Raw genomic sequence first — 24,151 nt, 5'->3', positions numbered from 1 at the left:
TTTCAATGCTGTATCCTGGAGCAAAACAATTAACATCTGCTACTAACTCTTTTTCCTCCAATTCTGTAGAGATAATTGTTATCATAGAGCTGTGGAAAGATGAGCAAGTGTCCGGCAATATGCCATGAAATCATCCTAACTTATTTCATACACGTCACTACATTTTTTTAACCACGCTTCAGTATGACAGAAATGTCTTTTACTTTTCTTTCACACTTTTTATTATTTTTGTTTTTCTTGAGTTTTCCCTTTGTCTTTGATTTGTAATTCTCATTAGCTGTAGGAAAATTGAATGAATGGAAAAACTCCTTCTAATTTTTTATTATTCTAATACGGAGGCCTGAGCTGAAAATTTGTTGTAGTTAGCTTCTCAGTGGTCACTTCATGCATATTCAGATAATGACTGTTGCCTTCATCTACCTGAGAGTCTTTAGGCCAGTCACTTTCCCTTCCCTAGCCCTTTGTTTCCTCTGGTGTAAAAGGAGGCATTATCCTAGATGATCCCCAAATATCCCTTCTCTTTCCAAATAGCTGATTCTTTCCTTTTTTGTTCATTCTAAACAATAGGTCATTTTTTTTTTAATTTTTTTATTTTTTTGGTGAGGCAATTAGGGTTAAGTGACTTGCCAGAGTCACACAGCTAGTAAGTATTAAGTGTCTGAGGTCGTATTTGAACTCAGGTCCTCCTGAATCCAGGGCTGTTGCTCTATCCACTGCGCCACCTAGCTGCCCCAATAGGTCATTATCATGATATAATCCATCAAATTAAAGGTGATCACATATTAGTTAAATTGAAGCAGTGATCAAGAAGTATAGCTTTAATTAAAAAAATTTTTAGCATTGCTTTTGTCCATTTCAGTTGTGAAATAATATAAAGAATTGCCTTTGTATAGTATGATGACTTTTAACCATAATTTAAAAGTCAAATGAAAGAGCAATTAAATTAATCTGGGAAATAATTGAATGATAAGTAAACTACACAAAGTGGTCACTGCTATTATAATGTAACCTATACTTATGTAAAAACAAATGGAAATTAGGACCATGCTAAAGAAAATTTAGTTATAATGAAAAGACTAAAGCATTTTTCTATTTTCTTTTTAAACAGGTTACTGATCTTGATGATGAAGTAGGGTCTCCAGCAGAAGAGTTCAAAACCTTTGTAGTAGACACAGGAATGAACAGAAGCCAATCAGAATATTGTAATGTTGGCTCCAAAACCTACTTGACCAACCACCCAGCAAAAAAGTTTGTTTTTGACTTCATGCGAGTCTTGATTATAGATAATCTCTGTCTCACCCCTGCCAGCAAACAGACTCCATTGATTGACCTGCTGTTGGAGGTAACATCAGGCAAATGTGTTTATCTCAATGTAGCTTCACTACTAGAGGTAGAAGGTACATAATCTATCAGAATAGAAAGGTGTTTGCAGTTTTTCTAGCTGATAGAAGCATTTTATAGTAAAAATGTAGAAACATTAAAAAAAATTGTCACATAGAGAAAGCATTTGCCACATTTGTGCTCCATGAAAAGTATTTTAGGGTGCTGTAGGAAGATTGGAATGACTAGAGAGGGTGGTTTACATCTCTAGATGACTAGTTTTATTCATTAATTGCTTTGAACCAGAGTCATCCCCACTTTGATTCCAGTCTGATTTTCTTGTAGCTGTTTCTATATCAGAGTGAGAATGTGGCCAAGCACCTTTCCTAATGGCATTTTCAGGATAATTCCTGAAAACCATAAAAAAATTTTGCCTGCCAGATCTCAGGAAAAGTGAAAGGGAAGGGGAAAAAGGTTTGTCCTACAATCCTGTTTGCTATAAACCAGCACCTGTAAATTGTGGTATTGTTTTATCAGTACTACTGATCAGTAAGTTCTCCCTCTTGTGGCTGACAGATGCACTGTGACTCAGTACTCAAGGTAATTCATAAGACAATCTAGTAGATTGTTTAGTAAGTTAACTTTACCATAATTAGTAACACTTGGACACTATGCAGATAAAAGGGTTATTTTTGCTTTTTGATGTTCTCAGAATTCTCAGTAGTGATTAAATAAGAATAATTTTCATTAATGAAACATACAATTGAATAAAATGCAGACCTGTTAAATTTTCAAATACCCATATCAGGGAAAAAGGATGATAGCATGTGACATTAATATAGTGGTTAAGTGGAAAAACTGAAACATTCATCCCAGAAGAGCACAGGGAGAACCGGTACCATAGAGTAAGAGATATAGAATTGGGCATGATTGTTTTTAATCTGCAGAAGTAAATAAAATGTGGGTTAGAAGGCACAAGTAACAAATACTCCTAGCTAAGGAGTGAAAGAAAGAGTCTGGCTGCCTGAGCCCTGTCCCAGAGGGACCAGCTTTCAAGCATTCTGATGGCCTAGCATAGCACTCTAGGGCTAAGACAAACAGCCTGAATTCTAACAAACCTTCAAAGAAAAAATAATTACAGATGCCGCTTAAACTATTTGTAGTAATAAAAAGAAAGCACCCTTCCACTCTCTTCCTATAAGACAAAAACTAGAGAAAGATAAAGCACAGAAAGAAAACTAGATATATATCTCTAATGATCATTATTGCAAATATTTTAAATAAAATTTCATCAACTAAGCTACAAAATGCATTGGGAAAATTATACACCATGGCCAGATTGTATTTATTATAAGAACACAGGGTTGACTCGACATAAGAAAGACTATAAATATTATAAACCATGTTAATAATACAAATAATAAAAACATGATTACATAATTAGATGTTGAAATGAATTTTACAAAATTAAATATGTTTCTATTAAAAACTTTAGAAACTGTGAGTTCTATAAAGTAGTATAGAGTGAAGTGAATAGAAGGGAACAATCTATATAGTGATAACATAGAGAAAAAGAAAAGCTTTGAAAGACTTTAAAACTAATCCATTCAATGATAAATCACAAGTATAAAATAATGAAGATGAAAGAAGACACTACACTTTCCGTAAGAGAGGTGATAAATTTAAAAAGCAGAGATAAACATTTTCAGACATGGCTAATGTGGAATTTGGTTTGTCTAACAATGTACCAGTGTATTGAGGCCTTTTTTTTTTTTTGTTCAGTAGAATAGGAGCATGGTAGAGGAAAGTATAGATTAATTTTTTAAATATATCTTTATTAAAATATTAAAATTAAAGCAAAACCAGTCTAGTTAAAATTAGAAGAGAAATGTAACGGGGAAAAATATTCACAGCAATTTACTCTGATAAAAGTCTTATGTCCAAGTTTTATAGGGAACTGACTGAAAAATTTTAGAACATGAGCCATTCCACAATAGAAAGTATCAAATGGATAGATGCAATAGAACTAATATCCTCCACCCACATGCAAGTTAGGTTCCTTTTTCCTTAAAAGGTATTGAAGCCATTCTTAAGCTTTAATCAACACAGGGCATTCAAAGATCAGGCTGTTGACATCACTTCCTGTTCTCCTGACTACTACCTTGGGCTACTGATAGACTTGACATCTTATCTCAGCTGAATCCACTCAGGATGTCCTCCTACTTTAAGTAAGGAACAATACCATACCTTGAAGTGATTAAATCACTTGTGCAAAAGCATTTATAGACACATTTGTATAGCAAAGATCTAGAAACAGTGGGTATCTATTCATTGGAGAGTGGCCAAATAAATTATGGTATGTTATTGCATCATGAAAAAAATGACAAAAATAGTTTCAGAAAAACCTAGTAAGAAGAGTATAAACAGACACAGAGTGAAGTGAGCAGAACCAGGATGTGGTGTACCATGATTGCAACAATGTGAAAACAACATCAACTTGGAAAGATGCAAGGGCTTGGAACAATGCCATGGCAAATCACAGCTTTAGAAGGCCAATGATGAAGTACAATCTCTGCCTTTTAGCTGAAAATAAGACATCCATTTTTAGATATGACCAATATGTGGTTTTTGGGGTGTCTTGGCTATTGTTGTTTGCTATGTATGGGTGCTTTCTCATGGTGAAAGGAAGGAAGTGGGGAAAAGGATAATAGTAATGCCAAGAAAAAGATAATCATCAGTAAAGCTTTTTTTAAAAAAAAATATGCAGAAGAAAACTGAAGGAGGTTCAGAAATACAAAACTAATAGCTTTGGAATGCGTACATTAAATTAATTGTTAGTATTTTTTAAAAGTCATAATATGGTTTCATTTACAGTCCTTGAAATGTTCATCTTGAAGTTTTTAAAATTCAAAGTGACAAAAAAAATCAAAATCCTGAGGGAAAAGCTACTAGAATTGCCTCTGCTGAATGATTTAGATATTTACCTGTTTGAAAAGAGAAATATGGATTAGAAGTTCTCCGAGGGACTATTCAACCCCTTGATTCTGTTTAGAGATCAATTGTCTGCCAGAATGGGCTGATATCAAAATGAGTGAGAAGGGAAACGTGACATTTCCTTCTCTAGACAGATTTTCATCTTTCCTGAAAAGTTCATGACAGCAGGTGAATTGGCCAAATGTTCTGTTGCAGAGCATAACAAAGCTTGTGGTAACTCCTCTCATAGCTTCTATTCTTCATCTTTCCCTGTTGTCACTACTAGGCTTCCCTTACCACTATTGCAAGGGTTTTCCAAAAGACAAAACCCATAATACCAGTAGTTTCCAGAAGTGAGTATACAATTAAGCTGTGAGGGCCAAAATTTGATATACGGAATGTTAATTGGGTGAGTCACCAAAATATTGGGGTCCCAGAAATATGAGGGACCTTTAGTTTCACCCTCCCCTCTGAACTGCCCTTTTTAGATATTTCTCCCAGGCCAATAAGAAAGGAGCCTTACAGCTTTAATTCACAAAAGGATAAGATTTTATTACTTGGGAATTAATTAAACATCAAAGGTGAAACTAATAAAAAAATCAAAGATAAGGAAATAGGAAAAAGAAATACAGATAAATTCTCCTTAACTCTAAACTTAAGCTATACAATCCCCAAATCATTTCCAATTAAGCTAATTCAAAGGAATTTAGGGTTTTCTGTGTTCACTCACGAAAACCTGGAAAGTCTACAGTTGCTCGCACCACTGGAAGGGCAGTCAACAGAGAGAGAGAGAGAGCTCGAGTTCTGGAAGAGCTTCTGCCTCCCTTCATGGAGCTTTCAGTCTTTCTCCCCCAAAAGGGGAGGTCCTTCAGAAACTGCCTATGGAGAGTTCTCCTTCTGACCTCAGTAGAATACGTAACTTCAGGGTAGGCCAGGTGTGGCCCCTCCCAAATGAGTCAGCTAAAACTCCAATAATTTTTACCACATTTCCCCTGCTTTGTTTCTTCGGAAAACACATACAGTTTGCTCAATGAAACAGCTAAAAATAACAATGTAATACCCTATGCTAGCAAACAATATGTTAATAACAATATAGAAAAGGGAGAAAAGAAGGTTTTGTCCAGGGGGCAGTCCCTCATGAACTGGCACCTTGACACTGGCCTGCAGAGGGAGGGCCTGGTAGAACATCAGGCCAGGTTGAACATAAGAATAAAGAGCTTAAGAGTATGATTGGCAAATTATGTACTGAAACCCATTTGAAATGGCCTGATGTTCTACCATTGGCATTATTCTATCTATGCAGTAGACCAAGAGGAGAACTTCATTTATCTCCTTATGAGATGCTTTTTGGTCACCCTCCTATCCAAACTAAAACTCCAATAATTTTTACCACATTCTACTAATTTTTCCCACAAAGCCATTTATCCATCACTCATTCAGCTTCTGTTAACTGTCTAGAATGTGCAGACCACTTCTAGGCACTAAGGAGAAACAAAAATGTATTGAAAGAAGGAGGTACATCTCAAATAACTTATAATCTATAATGGAGAGATAAGTATATGAGTAATTAGTATGAAAAATAGCACATAAGTCTTTAAAAGATGTGAGAACAAATTAATGTGCATTTCAAGGATCCCTTCCTATGTATCTGGGTGATTTGTGAGTTAGATGGCATCTGAAAGAGATGGAGCCAGACAACAAACAGTTGCTCAGAAAAAGGTCTGGGTGTTTGAATGTCCTGCAGGCTCTGTGTGAATCAAAAATGGGGCAGCACACCCAAAAGACACCAGAATTATCTCAGGCTACAGAAAGAAAGACTCAAGGTCCAGGAATTAGCAGGCAGTTGTTCTACCAGTCCTTTCTGGTAGGACCACTCAGGAGTCCTAGGCACCACATGCAAGGAAGGATACCAGGCTTGCAATCAGCCACAAGATCATGCCTTATGAATAGTGGTTGAAAGCAGTGGGCATGAGGGGGCAACTAGGTGGCGCAGTGGATAAAGCACTGGTCCTGGATTCAGGAAGACCTGAGTTCAAGTCCAGACTCAGACACTTGACACTTACTAGCTGTGTGACCTTGGGCAAGTCACTTAACCCTCACTGTCCTTCACAAAAAAAAAAGTAGTGGACATGTATAGATTGGAGAATAGAATATTCAAATTGACTGTTTCTTTCATTCACCTATGTAACATGAATGAACATTAAGACTATTTTCCAATATTTAAAGATCTCTCATATGGAAGAAGGATTTAGACTTATTCTTCTTGGCCCCAGGTCACAGAACAGGGCATGATGGGTAGGAGTTTCAAAGAGGCACATCCAGCCTTGACAGGTATGCAGATTGGAGTGGGTTACCTTAGCTCCATGCCTTTTTGAGACTTGTAGACCAGTCTGTCAGACTGTGGAGATCTCTCAGCAAAAGGCAGAAACCCCTTTAGGTATGCTGTGGAAGGATTTCTTAAAATTTTGGACCATATGATTTCTGAGATTCCCTTCTCTGTGATTCTCTGCCCTTTAAAAGCTTAGTATTTAATTGGGGAGATAAATCATGCATACCACTAAGGAACAGAGTTTGTGAGATAAATGTGTACATAAGCTATATCATAGTGGGGATGATAACTACAATACAGCATACTGACAGGATGTCACAGATAGTAATGAAATTTTAAGATTTGTGAACATTTGCACCATTTATGTCATTCTTTGCTATTTGACAGATTTTTAAAATTTGATGTGTTTGATGAAAGTGAAAATCATAATATTTCTTCCTCTCTGTGGTTATATTCCTAAGAATCTTCTCCTTTGCAGGCTTCTCCTGAAAGGTCTACGAGAACTCAGCAAAAAGAATTTCAGACTTATGTTTTAGATAGTGTCATGGACCACTTGCTTGCAGCAGATGTTTTATTGGGTAATTTCTTGTTTTTACTTTGATTTTTACCAGTCATCTTCTATCAAGAAACCCAAAGGAAACTTAATTTCCTCTTCTTCTTACTGCTTGAACTCTATTTTTAAAGGGTTTTTCTTTTCTATGCCTCCCTTCCACCCATTAAATATGGCAAAAAAGCAAAAAATAGGGGCAGCTAGTTGGCACAGTGGATGAAGCACTGGCCTTGGATTCAGGAGGACCTGAGTTCAAATCCAGCCTCAGACACTTGACACTTACTTGGCTGTGTGACCCTGGGCAAGTCACTTGACCCTCATTGCCCCACAAAACAAAAAAGCAAAAAATAAAGAAAGAAAGCATTCTGGCTTAAATTTTTCATATGTGAAGAGTGGGCAGAGGATATAAGGATTGGGCAGAAAAAAGGAAAGAAAGCACGTAAAAACAAACTCTTTTTTTGAATAGTTTAAAGACATATTCCTTTAATGAATATTTAATTCTTGCAGACTTTTTAAAGTGAACCATATACAGTCTAATTACTCCTATACCTAGAAGTTTGTTTGGTTGGGTTTTGTTTGTTTGGATTTTTTTTTTTTACAGGCTTTCAGTGAGAGATGCCCCCTTCATCAATATTGAATGTTTTGACAAAAATGTATTAAAGTGTAGAATGGTTGCACTTTCTTCTGAAAACAGAAGAAATATTTACATGAAAAATAAATTGTTTTGGTGAATGTGCTATTTGAACTTTAGGGACTATTTTTAATTGTTTTTTTATATCCCCAGCACTTAGAACATTTATTTTCATATAGCAAGCAATAATGCTTGCCAAATTGGATTGACAAATTATTTTAATTGTGGATGGTAGAATGCTCTTATTTGCACTTATAACTTTTAAAAATGTTTATCCTGAAATTCTGAATATTGTCATAATGTGCAAAAGGTACATCCTAAAATAGGTGTGCCAGGTCCAACTTTTGTTGAGATGTACTTAAATTGAGAATATTTATGATGTGAAATACAAACTACAGAGTGGATGATAAGATAGAATAGGCTGCATTCGTATAATTTTTAGATCATTTTCATCGGCATGATTTCATTGTGATTCTCATCATGGGTAGGGTACTTTCATTTTACATATGAGAAAATAGCAACTAAGAGGTTGCTATATTTAGGTTATTTAAGTTAAACTACAGAAAGCATTATTTTCTCAGATTACCCACTTATCTAAAAATGAGTAAAGGCATTCAGATAGTATAGTACTAGGGTTATAGTGTGATTTGTTTTAGAGCTATTTAATTCTTTTCACCTCTTGTTGCATATGAATTAATTTTCTTGTCAATTTTTTTTCCTGGAATTTAGGGGAAGATGCATCTCTGCCCATTACAAGTGGAGGAAGTTACCAAGTACTAGTGAACAATGTATTTTATTTCACCCAGCGTGTGGTAGACAAGCTTTGGCAGGGAATGTTCAATAAGGAATCTAAACTCCTTATCGATTTTATTATTCAACTAATTGCACAGGTAACCTGTTAAAGCCTATTATACAAAATTTCTTTTTTTAGTAGTTTTTTTTGGCTTTGTTTTTATTTTTAAGTATTACTGTTGATAAAATAATAATAATAATTAATAATTAATAATAATAATAACAATAACAATACTGTAGAATGCAGGCCTGAGAGCCGTAGGGATTGTTTTAGTTTTGTGATTCTATCTGTAGCCCCCAGCACAGCCTAGAAACTAATGTTTATTGTATTTAATTAATAAGTGTTTTGCTGATGATTCTAAGATAGTGGCTTTGAGAGGAAAGACAAAAAAAAAAAATCTTCTCCCCTTGTATTTTTCCATGAAGGAAAGCTTACTAATGAGCATACAACAATCTTTTTTCAAGGGTTTTTCAAATTTATTTTTTACAAGGAGTTGAACTGGTGGACCCACCCCTCAGTTTGTGGCGATTACTAGAATTCTTGACCCCCTTTACCCTACAAAGAGCTTTCTATAGTCTAAGCACTTCCCATTGCTACTTAGCTGCTTTATTTTTATCATGCTCATTGTGAATAAATCCAAGATAGAAAGACATTAAAGAACCAGCCACCATTTTTTTTATTTTGCCAAGCCACAGTTCCCTTGTTTTTGCTATCCCTTCCTCTGAGTGTTCCATGTCAATCTATTTCTCAGATCCTTGTGAATAAGTATGATTTTTATGCTTTGTTCTAGGTGCCTATTGATTTGTTCAGTAGTTCATGGGGAAAAGGGTTAGAAATAGTAAACTGATGTGCTGTTGTCTAAGATTCGTAGTATTTTCTCAAGTTGTTGTGTGTTTGCCTTTAAAAAACAACAAAAAAAAAAAACAAACCCAGAGTAGTGCTCAGAAAGCTGTGAAATAGGAACTTCTTACACAATGTTTTCTGGTATCATTTTCAACTCTCAAACTATACATTGAACAATGTTCATCTTTTTCCCAAGTGTTCTTATGAATAGTAAAGTATTTTGTTAACTTCAGCAGAGCATTCCTTGTTGTAAAGACATGACACTGTTCATTTTACCATGTACTTTTCATATGTTTAATTAGTCAAAACGAAGATCCCAAGGGTTGTCACTGGATGCCGTTTACCACTGCCTAAATAGGACCATCTTGTACCAGTTTTCAAGGGCACACAAAACAGTCCCACAGCAAGTTGCTCTCCTCGATTCTCTTAGGGTCCTTACTGTGAACAGAAACTTAATCCTAGGACCGGGAAACCATGACCAAGAGTTCATTAGCTGTCTGGCTCATTGCTTGATTAATCTGCATGTCGGAAGGTGAGTGCTTTAGGACGAATTCATCCTATCGAAGTTCAGAGACTGCTTTATTTATTTATTCATTCATTCATTCCTTTATTTATTTATTTTTGGAAGTTTCATGCTCATGATTTTGTGGCCATATTCCTTCTCTCTTTCCCTCAGCTTAGATTTGGAGCAAAAGTTTGTGATCTTGGCTTATCCCTTACTACTTCTTAAGGACACTCTCAAAAGCATTAATTTAATGATGGAGCATCCTGGCTGAACTCTTAAGTTTCCTTCTAGTTCCCAAATCCTGTGATCCTCTAACCATGTACAAATTTAAAAAAATGGAAAGTAAGCAAAACTAGTTAGACTTTTCTTCTAAAAGCTAATGGTGCTAAGCAGAAATCCAAATGAAGTACCTAAATTGATTCATCTTTAAGAAACTACAACTCAATACCGTTTGACTATTTCTTGGATATCACAGTGGATCTGTGACCTCATTGATACAAATGTGCCCTCCTGAATAACTCGGACATTTGCTCCCCAAACCCCTCAGTCTCGTTGCATGATCAGCCTATTTCTTTTACCAGTTATACATCTCTCTGGCAATATTCTTTAGGCTATTTCTCCTGTGCACATTGTCTTCCCATGGTAATTCATGAGATCCTCATTATTTCAGGCCACTCCATTGTGAATCCATTTAAAGCAATTTGATTATAAATAGTAGGGGGAAAGTTTATTTGGACTTTTGTCTTGAAAAATAAAATCAAATATTATGAAAATAAGTTTCTTTTAACTTGTGGCTAACAAATTATGTGTTTCAGTCTACACTTAACCAAATGAAGGGCAGCTGAGGTAGGGTATAGGGTCTACCACTGTGGGAAGTGAGGGGCAGGAATAAAAGGGTAGCCTTGCTGCAGCTGAAGTTATTTAATGTAAGTCTGCATTGTGTCTACTCAGCACAGTTACGTGACTTCCTTGTATTCTCTTCAGCAGCACATGAATAGAAGTGAAAGAGGAAGGCAGGTGTCAGAATAATACAGGACCCAGGTTGGGCAAGGATTGAACAGGAGAGAATGGAGGAGGGAGCTCGGGATTCCAGAGCAGAGGACCGTAGGGCTGAAGGGGTCAGGACCAGGAAGGGAAGAGAGTGAATTCACATCAGGGCTAAGTGCCTGAGGAAATACTTAGAGCTGGAACGAAGAATCTCCAGGAGGGTAAAGAAGAACAGGTCTAGAAGGGAAGCACAGGGAGAGACAGAATGGTGGGTTCTGCTTAGGGCAGGAACACTAGCTTCTATTCAAACAGGTGTAACCCTTGTGGGTACTAGTGAGCTCTCTTCCTGTGAGGGTGAAATGGAGTGAAGAGGGTGGTCCTGGGATAAGGAGAGTCAAGAACTGAGAAGTCAGGGGGTTTGGAGGCCCCCTAGCAATGGAGTAGAACAAGAGGAGATGGAGAATATTGTAAGTCAGGGAATCTTTGACTGGACACAGCAGTGCTTAATCACTAGAGGTTTTCCAAGACCAGGACCTTCCTCAGACATGTTAAAATGGTTGGACTTTTCCAGCCACGTGGATGGGTTTGGACTCGAAGCTGAGGCCCGAATGACGACCTGGCACATCATGATCCCCTCCGACATAGACCCAGATGGCAGCTGCAGCCAAGATGTCAGTGAAGGTAACCAGCATAAGCACCCACACCACTTGGGGCAAGTCTTTCTCTCTCTCCTTTTCTTCTTTGCTGCAACTGAGAGTTGTGGCTAAATGCAGTTCTAGGCCTGGTCCCCGTTCAGCCTCTGCCGGTGAGGGGTGAGTGAGGTAAAGAGAGGGAACAGTCACAACCAAACAGGGTCAACTCGGACCCAGGCCCGGCCCCGGACCGTGTGTCTGCTGGCTGCCTCTACCCCTGCCCTCCCCCGACCCTGTAGAATTAACCTGCCATGTGAGGGCAACAACACCCCTCCCCTGTCTCAGTCTCAGCCGCAGCACACTCAGCATTGCTCTCACTGAGTCCCACTGCAGCCCAGCCACGCCCTTCTGCAGGGTCCTCTGAACTGTCCTCATTGGACAAAGAGCAGACTCGTCTTCGTCCTTGGCGACTTCCCCTGACATCCCTTCCGGCCTGGGATCTGACTCTTCTCATTATCCCAGGACTCTGAGGCAGAGGCAGAAGACGTCTTGTTTTCCGGCAGCCTTCCTGTGTCGTCATCTTCCTGTGCCACCATCTTCCCGTGCCACCATTCTGTGGCCTCTTTTCCTTTGACACTCAACCAGGCAGACATTCCTCCCCAGCCTAGGTCCCAATGGCTGAGGTAGACCAGTCCCTAGTCATTCTTCCTTCCTAGCACCTGGCTCACACATGTGGGAGGAACTGCAGCACTCACGGGGTGTGCTCTGAAACTTGGGAGCCCTCGCCTCTCAACTGCTGAGCCTCTTTCAGGCCTGAGATTTTGGCGTCTTCCCCATCACACAGGGATGGTCCCTCCTTGGTCCCCTTCCTGGATGGTTAGAAATGCCAACACCTGTTTATCCTTCCATCTTTCTCTGGGTCTCTCCTTCCCAGTCCTATTCTTTTTCCTCTTGGGGGCCTCCAGGTCCCCCAGCCCCTCAGCACCTTCTTGGGCCCTTAGTCCTCCTGAGGCTTTATTTACTCCTTCCCATCGTCGCCCTTTCACTAGAGATTTCAGCCTCCCCTGCCCTTGGCATTCAGATCCCTCCCCACATGTCCTGCCTTACCTTGTTTCTTGGCAAACCTCATCCCTGGATCACTTGCGCTTTATTGGGTTGGCAGTCTGCCAAAAGGAAGGGGCTGCGGTAGACCCCTCTCCTGTTGGTGAAGCTGTGAACTGATCCAGCCAATTTGGAGAGCACTTTGGAACTCTGCCCCAGCAGTTATGAAGCTGTGTGTCCCCTTTGATCCAGCAGTGCCACTACCATGCCTATAACCCCCCTCCCAAAAAAAAAAAAAAAGATTGAAGAGCAAAAGGAAACATGTTTAAAAATAGCCATAGCAGCTCTTTTTATGGGGGGAGAATGTGGACAAATTGTAGTGTGTGAACATCCTGGATTCTCTTGTGCCATAAGAAATGATGAGACATGTGTGAGGTGCTGCAGAGGGAGGGGAGCAGAAGCCTGCAGGCAGTTAATGGCACTGACATTGTAAAGACAAACACCTTTGAAAGACTGAAGAACTCCGATCATGATCCCAGCTTACTAAAAAGGAGGCGTGCTTTCCATCTCTGGACAGGGACATAGTGGGCTCAAAGTGCAGAATGAGACATGTTTGTGGACGTGGCCATGGTGGGGATTTTTTTTTTGGCTTGGCAGTGCATATTTTGACAAGAGCTTTGTTTTGCCTTTTTCCCCCAGTGTGGTAGAGAAGACAAAAATTTTTATTGAAAAAAGAAAATTAAAGCCATTCAACCAGAGCTCCCCTTTCTCTTCATCCAAAACCCCTTGATATCATGTCTCTCTTCTCTTCCCCCCCTCAGTATTTGACAATGAGGTGACCCCCTTTTTTTGGTGGAGGCAGTTGGGGTTAAGTGACTTGTCCAGGGTCACACAGCTAGTAAGTGTCTAAGGCCAGATTTGGGCTCAGGTTGTCCTGGTTCCAGGACCGGTGCTCTACCCACTGCACTACCTCTCATTTACTTTTGTTCCTACCTCCTTCCATCAACTTCAGTCGTCTATCTTCTTTCTAATCATTAGTTTCTCTCTATATCCTGGAACCTTCCCTACTGCCTTCAAGCATGTCCAAGTCTCCCAGATCCTTAAAAAAATAAAATAAAATAAACAAACTTCACTAGACCTACCATCCCATCAAGCAGTCATCTTGTGGCTCTTCTCTCTTTTTCAGACGTTCTCCTAGAAAAAGGTGTCTACCCACTGCCTCCATTTATTCTTCTTATTGTTCAAACCTTTGCAGTTTCACTTCTGATTTCATTACTCAACTAAAACTGCTGTCTCCCAGCATATCAGCAGTCAGTATTTCTTAGTACTCATCCTTCTTGGCCTCTCCTCTGCATCTCCTGCTGTTGACCACCCTGTCCTTGTACAGAATCTTCTCTAGGCTCTTGTCACTACTTCCTCCTGCTTCTCCTCCAGACACATCTGACTTGACCTTCTTTCCATTCATGGCCCATAGAATTTTCTCTTCCTTTAAGACTCCACTTAAGGGCCACCTTTTGCAAGAATCCTCTCCTGTTCTTCACAACTACAACTTCCCTTGTAAAGGGAAATGCAGGCTATCTTGTATTTAACTACTTTGCATTTATTCTCTTTATAGTTGTTCTGCACATACACAATCACACCAGCTCACACATATACATGTACAGCATCTCTCTTTGTATTTATATGCCCAGCACCTAACACAGTCCCTGGTCCATAGTAAGTGCTTAAAAAGTGCTTATTGGACATAAAAAGTCTCAAAATATATTTATTATTTAGTCAAAAACATGTTTACACATTCTAAAAGAACCACCTTATACTTAGGATCTCTCACTTGGTGCCAACTAATTATTTCCAAGTGGCATAACAAATGATTAGATTTGAGTATAAGCTTTATTATCACTAATTATACTTATTGTTACTCATTTTCATAATACTTATTCACTTTGTGAAATGATTTATTATAGTCATTGCAAATAAACTAATAGGTACTAACAAAATGCAAACTTTTTTTAATTAGGGAAAGCTTTCTTAAATTGGATATTAAAAAGATTAATGTATGTAATAAATATTTAAGACAAAGCATGTTTAGATAATTATATAATTCATATGAGCTACAGAGAAAAATTAATGTAGTAAAATGTACTCATAATTATAATTACACAGATTAAACTAATACTTTCTTATGCTTTTTTGGTCTTGTCATTATAGCTTTTCAGACGGATCAGTGTTGTTCATGGTCTAACAGTATTGACAGTGACTATTTTTTAATGAATCAGATTCATCGTGAATAAACTAACAATTTTTAATTAAAATTACTCTGACTCAAAAACTTTGCAGAATGTAAAAACTTATGTATGGTGTTTTTTCTTGATGTTTTAGGTCGTCAGCTTCTCATAAAAGCTGTCAACAGAGTCTGGACTGAATTGATACACAGTAAGAAACAAGCCCTAGAAGAACTTTTTAAGGTGACCCTCCCTGTCAATGACCGGGGTCTGGTGGATATCGCTGCTGCAAGGCCTCTGATTGAAGAAGCTGGTTTAAAGTGCTGGCAGAACCACTTGGGTAAGAAGTCATACTGATCCTGGGTGGGCTCCAAGGCCTGTGTGCAGAACTGATGTAGGATTTATCCCTGTGGTCTAGGTCTGTAAATAAGATTCGCCAAAAGGAAATTCTTCTGTCAGTTGAAGGACAGTTTTTAGACTTGGTAGCACATTTAAATACAAATAAATGATAACTACTTTATATTATTTGAGGAGGGACATTGTTTTTTTGGTTTTTGGGGTTTTTTTAGTGAGGCAATTGGGGTTAAGTGACTTGCCCAGGGTCACACAGCTAGTAAGTGTGTGTTAAGTGTCTGAGGCCGGATTTGAACTCAGGTACTCCTGACTCCAGGGCCGGTGCTCTATCCAGTGCACCACCTAGCTGCCCCTAGAGGGACATTGTTTTAATGATGGTTTGTTTTGTTTTGTTTTGGTGAGGCAATTGGGGTTAAATGACTTGCCCAGGGTCACACAGCTAGTAAGTGTTAAGTTTCTGGCAGGATTTGAACTCAGGTCCTCCTGAATCCAGGGCCGGTGCTCTATCCACTGTGCCACCTAGCTGCCCCAATGTTTTGTTGTTGTTTTTTTTTTTTAAGTGATTCTTATCACTTCCCAATGAATCCCAGCCCAATAGAATCTTCCTTTTCAACAAAGAAGTACACTTACACAAAACAATTCAACAGATTCTCTGCGGTCTGACAGTGCATAACTCATTCCATGCCTGTAGTCTACCAGTGCTCAGCTGTCTTGTAGGAAATACACTTCACCATCAGTTGTTTGAAGTTGTGATTGGCCGCTACATTGGTCTGAATTCTGAACTGTTTCAATGTTTGTTTTATTTATATATTGTGGTCATTTTGAAAATTGTCCTCTCAGTTCTGCATCTGTTCATACAAGTTTTCCTAAGACTCTCAGTTCTTCATAACTTATCATTGCTTATACTTTTATCATATTCTGTATTCACAAACTACAGTTTGATTAGACATAATAGATATTTTTAAGGATCTTTCCCACTATCTTTGCTCCCTAAGAGAAATATGCCTAAATAGTGATATTGTTAGTTTAACAAAGCTTAATTCAGCAATTTAGTAACTTTCTAGTATAATTGAGAATTGTTTTCCAGGATGGTTGGACCAATTCTTAGCTCTACCAACAGTCTATTAGTATGCCTATCTGGCTACAACTCTTCAGCATTTATCATTTTTGCCAATCTGACAGATATAAGGTGTTTTAATTTTTATTTCTCTTCTTCTTGGTGCTTTGGAGCATTCTTTCACATGGCTGTTGAAAGCTTACATTTTTTAAAACTGCCTGTTCAAATCTTTAAATCATTTATCAGTCAGGGACTTACTTTTGCGTTCTTATATTTGAATCAGTTCTTTATATATTTTGATTATCAAGTCTTTATCAGAGATATTTGTCAGAAAGATTTTTTTCTATCAATAGCTTTTCTTTCTTATCCTTTGTGCGTTGATTTTGCTCATGTAAAAATTTGAAATTATCTTCTTTTTTTTTTTTTTTTGGTTAGGCAATTGGGGTTAAGTGACTTGCCCAGGGTCCTACAGCTAGTAAGTGTCAAGTGTCTGAAGCCAAATTTGAACTTAGGTCCTCCTGAATCTGGGGCTGGTGCTTTATCCACTGCGCCACCTAGCTGCCCCTTGCCATTCTTTTCTAACCTCTGTGTGCCTGTTTCATGATGTAATAATGTTTGAGTTTGATGTCTATTTTATATTTATTAAGGAATATAGTATAGTATATTGGTCCATATTTAATTTTTACAGACTTGCTTTCCATTTTCTGCATTAATTCTTATCAAAAAGGAAAGCCTTATGAATAATTTGTTTGGGGGGGGTATGAAAAACTATTTTAGTGATTGCTCCTGGGTTTTGTTTACTTTGCTTTTTCCAGTAGCATTTTTTTCTAAATTTCAATCAGTACTAGATAATTTGAGAAATTATTGCTTTATAAAACAGTTTGAGAAATGATAATGCTATATTTCTTCCACTCCTACTTTTTTCAGTATTCCTCTTGATACTCTTGATCTTTTCTTCTTTCAGATAAACTTTGTTGTTCTCTTAATTCTGTAAAGTTAAGGCTTTGGTAGTTTGATAAGGCTGAAAATGTTTATTAATAGGTCAACTTACAAATATTTTTAGTAATTTTGAATGGAATTAATTTTTTTCTATTTCTTTTCTGAATTCTATTACTACTACACAGAAAGATTTTTGTAGGTTTATTGGGGTCTTTTTCTAGGGTTTTTTTTTTAATGGGGTAATGAGGGTTAAGTGACCTCCCCAGGGTCACACAGGTAGTAAGTGTCAAGTGTCTGCGGCCAGATTTGAGCTCAGGTCCTCTTGAATCTAGGGTCAGTGCTTTATCCACTGTACCACCTCCTGCCCCTCTATTTTTTTAAACCTATTTTAGGGAAAAAAAAACAAATTTAAATAGTTCTATTTGGATATTTTAGTGAACTTCAAGCTAAATATTAGTCAATTCTGTGATACTGTCAGCCCCCAAAGCTAATGGGATCTTAGCCTGCCTTAGGAAACAGATAGTTTCCTATACTAAGAGGAACTAAGAAAGTGATATTTCCTTTTACCTTGCCCTGGTCAGGTGGGTCTGGAGTTTTCTGTTTAGTACTAGTTCCACATATAGGAATGGCATTGATAAACTGGAGAGTGTGGAGAAGAGAATAATCCAGATGGTAAAGGACTTTCAGTTTATTCCTTGTCTTTTTTTTTTTTTTGGAGAGGCAATTGGGGTTAAGTGACTTGCCAGGGTCACACAGCTAGTAAGTGTCAAGTGTCTGAGGCCAGATTTGAACTCAGGTCCTCCTGAATTCAAGGCCAGTGCTTTATCCACCATGCCACCCAGCTGCCCCCAGTTTATTCCTTATGATGGTTGGTTGAAATTGTTTAAAGTAGAGAAGAGAAGACTTAGGGAGACATGACATTTTCAAATATTTGAAGAGATGTCATGTAGAAAAGCTTAATGAATTGTTTTATCTGGCCTCAAAAGTATGTGTAGAATATGTAAAAATGTGTGGCTTAGCCTGCATAGTTTCTGAGATCTCTATCAACTCTGAGATGTTATGACAATGTTTATCATACAATTAGCATGGATGTTTTTGTTGTTCAGTTGTGTCTGAGTCTTCGTGACCCCATTTGGGGTTTTCTTGGCAAAGATACTGGAGTAGTTTGCTATTTCCTTCTCCAGCTCATTTTACAGGTGAGGAAACCAAGGCAAGCAGGGTTAAGTGACTTGCCTGGGATCATATAGCTAATTAATGTCAGAGGCCAGATTTGAACTGAGAAAGATGAGTCGTCCTGACTTCAGGCCCAGCATTCTATCCACTGTACCACCTCACTCTCCCAGCATGAATATTAATGACAATTAAAATAGACTCTTTATTATTGCAAAAGTATATTTTCAACCAATCATGGTTTTAGTTATCATAGAGATAGAACTTTTAGGGTTTTTTATGCTTCTGCCTTTTAAACTGTAAGCATTTCAATATTGTTCAAAGAACTTAGTAAGTATTTAAATGCAATTTTCTGTTCTGTCCTCTTACCACTTTCTTTTATTTAATGACCAAAAAATACCCCTAAATATTTCAGTTTAACCTATCAGGCTTTGAGCTAAGAATGTTACAACCCAGCAAGGCTCAGCTTAATTGACTGATTCACAAAACTAAAGAGACCATAAGAAACAGAAATAAATATAGCCTCCTAAATTGTACAGTATATGTACATACTAATATGCAAGCAGAAATAAGGAAATTAATGAATGTCAATAATACATCATCTTGCACTTGGAAATATTTTTTTCAAGTTAAATTCCCAGTGTTGTTTCAAATTGAGGGACCACTTTGTTCTAAAGAAATTATAGAACCATATACCTTTCCATGTAAACAAACCAAGACTCATGGGGATCAGGTTACTTGTGTCAGGCTTACAAACAGGGTAAGTTGATTGCATTGGTGGATCATAGAGTTTCGCCAAAGCAAGAAATAAGAAAACAAAAAGTCATAATGTGATCCTGCTAAAGTGGCGTTGTGATTGTGAAAATCCCATGATAGGACTTATGAGTAAGATAGCATTGTCATGAAGAAGCCAATCTCTCCCACAGAAAAATCTAAGAAAGAGTCTAAGAAAGACCAATGATAAAGACAACCTGAAAGGGAAAAAACAAACAAACAAACAACAACAACAACAAATAGAAGCAATCTTTTCTATCCAGTTCAGAATCACAGAGGAGCAAGAATAGAACCAGTCTTAATGGTTGATCTGGGAGATATGGCCAGCTCATCCTCTGAGCACCAGTTCCAGAAAAGTTATGCAATGCAGGCAGCCCCCAAACAGTAGAATATCCTACTGAATCATTTTCGAGTCATAGAAAGAGCAGAACCAACTCCTGACTGACTCATGCAAAGAGAATCTTCAGTGGACCACCAGAAGGCTGAGCTAGAATTGAGGGATTGAGGCACAGTGTTTTGTGAGTTTGCCAGCTACCCCATCCAGATTAACAAAAGCAGCAGTGGCAGCATCCAGAGTAGAGAGAAGACAGGATAGAATAAGGCCTGCCTAATCCATCAAGTCTCAATTCAGCATCTGAGGCTGAAAATGAGCACAAACAGAATAAAACGTTCAACACTGGAAACATTAAGATGCATAGATTTAAAAAGAAGGGATAAGGGGCAGCTAGGTGGCACAGTGGATAGAGCACTGGCCTTGGATTCAGGAGGACCTGAGTTCAAATCTGGTCACTTACTAGCTGTGTGTGACCCTGGGCAAGTCACTTAACCCCAATTGCCCTGTGCAAAAAAGGAGAGAGAGAGAGAGAGAGAGAGAGAGAGAGAGAGAGAGAAAATGAAGGGATAGAGAAGAATTTACCATACTTCAAGTGAACTGAAAAAAGTAAGGGTAGCAATAAAATTGGAAATAGTTTAAGCAAGGAAAGTACATTATATTTTAAAGCACCATAGGAACTTAAATAATTTTAATGTTTGATATATATGTACATAATAGCATAGCATCTAAGCTCTTTTAGGAAGTTAGTCAAATTACAAGGAGAAATAAGTAGCAAAACTCACAAAAGTTGGAGGCTTTAGATAGACCTAGACAGATAACATAAATAAAAAGAAAATGAGGATCTGAATAGAATTTCAGTAAAATTCAAGGGGGGGGGGCGGCAGCTAGGTGGTGCAGTAGAAAAAGCATTGGCCCTGGATTCAGGAGGACCTGAGTTCAAATGTGGCCTCAGACACTTGACACTTACTAACTGTGTGACCCTGGGCAAGTCACTTAACCCTCATTGCCCCCCCCAAAAAAAAATTCAATGGGACAAGGGCTGCTAGGTGGTGCAGTGGATAGAGTACTGGCTCTGGAGTCAGGAGGATCTGAGTTCAAATCCAGCATCAGACACTTGACACTGACTAGCTTTGTGACCTTGGGCAAGTTACTTAACCCCAATCACCTCACACAAAAACAAAACAAAACAAAACAAAAAGGTCACATCATAAACAAATTAGAGAAATTCTTATCTTAAGAAGTGATTAAAATTGGTATCCTTAGTGAAATGAATGTTCAGGCTTTGCTTTCAGAATTGAAGAGAATTCAAAACTTATAATAATAACTAAAGGTTACTTTGGCTATGCGCCTTTTCATAGCTGAAACACAATAGTTTTGTTTTCGGGGTTTATTTTGGTGAGACAGTTGGGGTTAAGTGACTTGCCTAGGGTCACACAGCTAGTCAGTGTTAAGTGTCTGAGGCCGGATTTGAACTCAGGCCCTCCTGACTCCAGGGCCAGTGCTCTATTCACTGTGCCACCTAGCTGCCTCCACAATAGATTTTTTAAAATTAATTTTTAACTAGCAAAAACTAAATAAAATAAGTGTTTCTACTTGCAAAACAGCAGAAAATAGGGATTATACATAAAACCATAAATCTGTTAGGCAAAGCTTACTTTTCCTTTTAAGTATGTAATCAATTCACCATGTAACTTTCGAAGCTGTCACATTGGTCTATGTTTGCTTCTGGCCTGTTCTGTGCATTTTTTCAAAACTTCTTCCATGCTCCCTTTTTCTTTTTGGCATCTCCCTCCAATGTATCTCCCTTCTAACCCTCTTCCATTAAAAAAGAAATACAAAACCCTTTTAACAAATATACGGAATCAGGCAAAACCTATTCCCACATTGGCTGTGTCCAAAATATGTCTCATTGTGCACTTTTAGTCCATTTGTCAGGACTCAGAGGAATACAATACAATATATTGTAAACAAGTATTTATATCTTCATTTTGTTTGTTTTGCTGTTAATAAATCTCATAGCCTATCGCTTGGAATTTATTTATGCTTTTAGGGAATTGGATAGAAAGAAATAAGTAGATGTTTCAGGTAAAGGAGGTTGCTCTAGTTTGTTAAACAATATTTATTCTCAGTAATTTTTCAGAGCTCCGCATGATCCTTCCATATACCTCCAAATAATGCCATAAGACAATATATATTCTCAATTTTATTAAATCAAAATTGAGTTAACTTAATAATGAGAGAAGTTGCAGCATTGGTAATTAATAAGGAAATATCCAAACATACCCTTTCATTGCCTTAGAGTTTTGGAAATAAGATTAATGGGACAGCAACCGGTCGACAGATTAGTGGTCATCCCTTTTTAGGCTACACATGAGATATGACAAGCTCAAAGCCCCGTTATCTATGATAAGCACCATCACTTCTGAATCCACAGCCCATGAAAAGAAATGCATCAGTCGAGGAGAAGCTCTGGTGCCAAGCACGCAGTCCAAACTGTCCCGGGTCAGCAGTGGCTTTGGCCTCTCCAAGTTAACAGGATCCAGGAGGAATCGAAAGGAGAGTGGCCTCAGCAAACACAATCTCTCCACCCAGGTGAGTTGTGCCCAGGAAGCCCGAGAGGAGGGCTACTTAAAGTATAAAGTATGCATCGTCCTGATAAATGACTTGGAATGAACCAGGTGAGTTGTGCCATTCCACTGGGAAGCCCGAGAGGAGGGCTAATTAAAGTATAAAGTATGCATCGTCCTGATAAACGATTTGGAATGAGCTGTTTCTTTCTGGTTCTGCTTCAGGCGTTTTATGAAAGAATTAATCCAGACTGGCAGGACTTCTCACATGCTTCTAGTGCATTGTGGGCACAAAGTCTGGCATTCGTGTTAGAGTGGGAGGAATAAAATAGATAACAATATGTAATTGTATAGGTTGTTATCTTAATCTCAGTGGAAATCTTGATTCTTCAGTTTATTACTTTTTGACCCAGGCAAGTCACTCTGTGTGAACTGTAGTTTCCTCAACTATAAAACGAAGAGGTTGGATTAGAAAATGCTGTGGTCTCCACTATCTGGACGTCTTTGATCTATTCAGGGTAATATAGACTCAGAATATACAATGAGATGAAAACCTAGGAAATAATCACATTTTTATATTGAATGAAATGATTGCTTGCTTACTCCGACTTTCTATAGGCCAATATATTATCTTCTACTTGGCTGCTGTAGCTAAGAGGTTAGGCCAAAAAGCCATGGTTAATAATTTTTTCTCAATCATCTCAGCAACATTTCAGACTAACACCTGAGAGGTAACGACAAAAAGCATTAAAATACTTAAAATTAGTGGGTATTTATCCTAGGAGCTTAGTTGTGGTATTTGTTCTGCGTGGATTTGGAATAGAATTTTAATCAATTACTCATCATTTAAAATTACTTTAAATGTCAACTCTTTTGCCGTATAATCTTAATAAGATATTAAGACTCTTTTCTCCACTCAACATTTTAGGAGATTTCCCAGTGGATGTTTACTCATATTGCTGTTGTCCGGGACTTGGTAGACACACAATATAAAGAATATCAGGAGGTAAGAATGTAGCAAAGTAACTACAGTTTTTTCAAATCATCAAATTCAGCCACATGATTAGAACTAGCCCAACTTCTAGCTATTGGTAGGTCTCTGGGAGAAGTTTGGCTTTTCTCTAGATAAACTGTATATAAAACAGTAAACTAGGAATTAGCCCTGAGGCTCAGCATTCCCCTACTTAAAAAGAGAAGATGATAAAGTTGGTACTAATTTGCCTTTTTCTGGCTTTACAGGGGTATTATAAAATAGCCTATCAAAAATGGTCTAAAAGTGCATCGAGCTTCTGTAAAAAGAAAGAAGATCTGTTTGAGGTATTCTCATTAATGACCTCAATGGAAAATGAATTTTATAGTGTCCAGATTATTTAATTTGTAGTTATTTAATAACTTATCCTAAATATTTATGGTCTTTTTGAGGCAACCAGTAATATTTTTAAAATTATACTACCCAAAATTTGTTGAGTACAACATCTGATATTATATTTATATGAATATAACATTAGATATTTAGTTTATATGTGAAGCTAAGTGGTGCAGTGGTTAAGAGCACTGGGCTTGAAGTCAGGAAGACATCTTCCTGAATTCAAATCTAGCCTCAAGACGCTAATGATGTGACCCTGGACAAGTCACTTAACCCTGTTTTCTCAGTTTCCTCATCTGCAAAATGAGCTGGAAAAGAAAATGGCAAACCACTCCATTACCTTTGTCAAGAAAACTCCAAATCAGATCTCAGAGAATTGGACATAACTAAGCAATAACAACAAAACAATATATTATATAGTTATTTTCAAAAATACTATGAGGGGCAGCTAGGTGGCACAGTAGATAAGGCACCAGCTTTGGATTCTGGAGGACCTGAGTTCAAACCCAGCCTCAGACACTTGACGCTTACTAGCTGTGTGACCCTGGGCAAGTCACTTAACCCCCATTGCCCTGCAAAAAAAACCAACAAAAAACCATAAAAGTCTTGCTATGCCATTATGTGATGTCGTGGCTATTTAATCAGGTTTTCTATTTAAAATCAAATTCTTATAACAGATATCAAGAGGTATCTCATTCTAGATTGGAGTCTATGTAGTCAATAAATCTCTAGCACAGTTCAATTTGATAAATATTTAATTACAG

General features: G+C 37.9%; 1 protein-coding gene across 1 annotated transcript in view; it reads left to right on the top strand.

Annotated features, from left to right (window-relative positions):
• WDFY3 (WD repeat and FYVE domain containing 3) overlaps window positions 1–24,151 on the top strand; it is a 332,419-nt gene that overhangs the window by 238,270 nt on the left and 69,998 nt on the right. Inside the window, 8 exon segments of the mRNA XM_043973480.1 lie at window positions 1,109–1,342; window positions 7,101–7,200; window positions 8,533–8,693; window positions 9,742–9,971; window positions 11,503–11,612; window positions 14,984–15,166; window positions 21,889–22,046; window positions 22,950–23,027. Coding sequence (XP_043829415.1) covers window positions 1,109–1,342; window positions 7,101–7,200; window positions 8,533–8,693; window positions 9,742–9,971; window positions 11,503–11,612; window positions 14,984–15,166; window positions 21,889–22,046; window positions 22,950–23,027 — 1,254 coding nt within the window.

The sequence above is a fragment of the Dromiciops gliroides genome, chromosome 6 (assembly GCF_019393635.1).
Source record: "Dromiciops gliroides isolate mDroGli1 chromosome 6, mDroGli1.pri, whole genome shotgun sequence".
NCBI lineage: Eukaryota > Metazoa > Chordata > Mammalia > Microbiotheria > Microbiotheriidae > Dromiciops > Dromiciops gliroides.
This window is presented reverse-complemented; position numbering and strand designations above follow the sequence as displayed.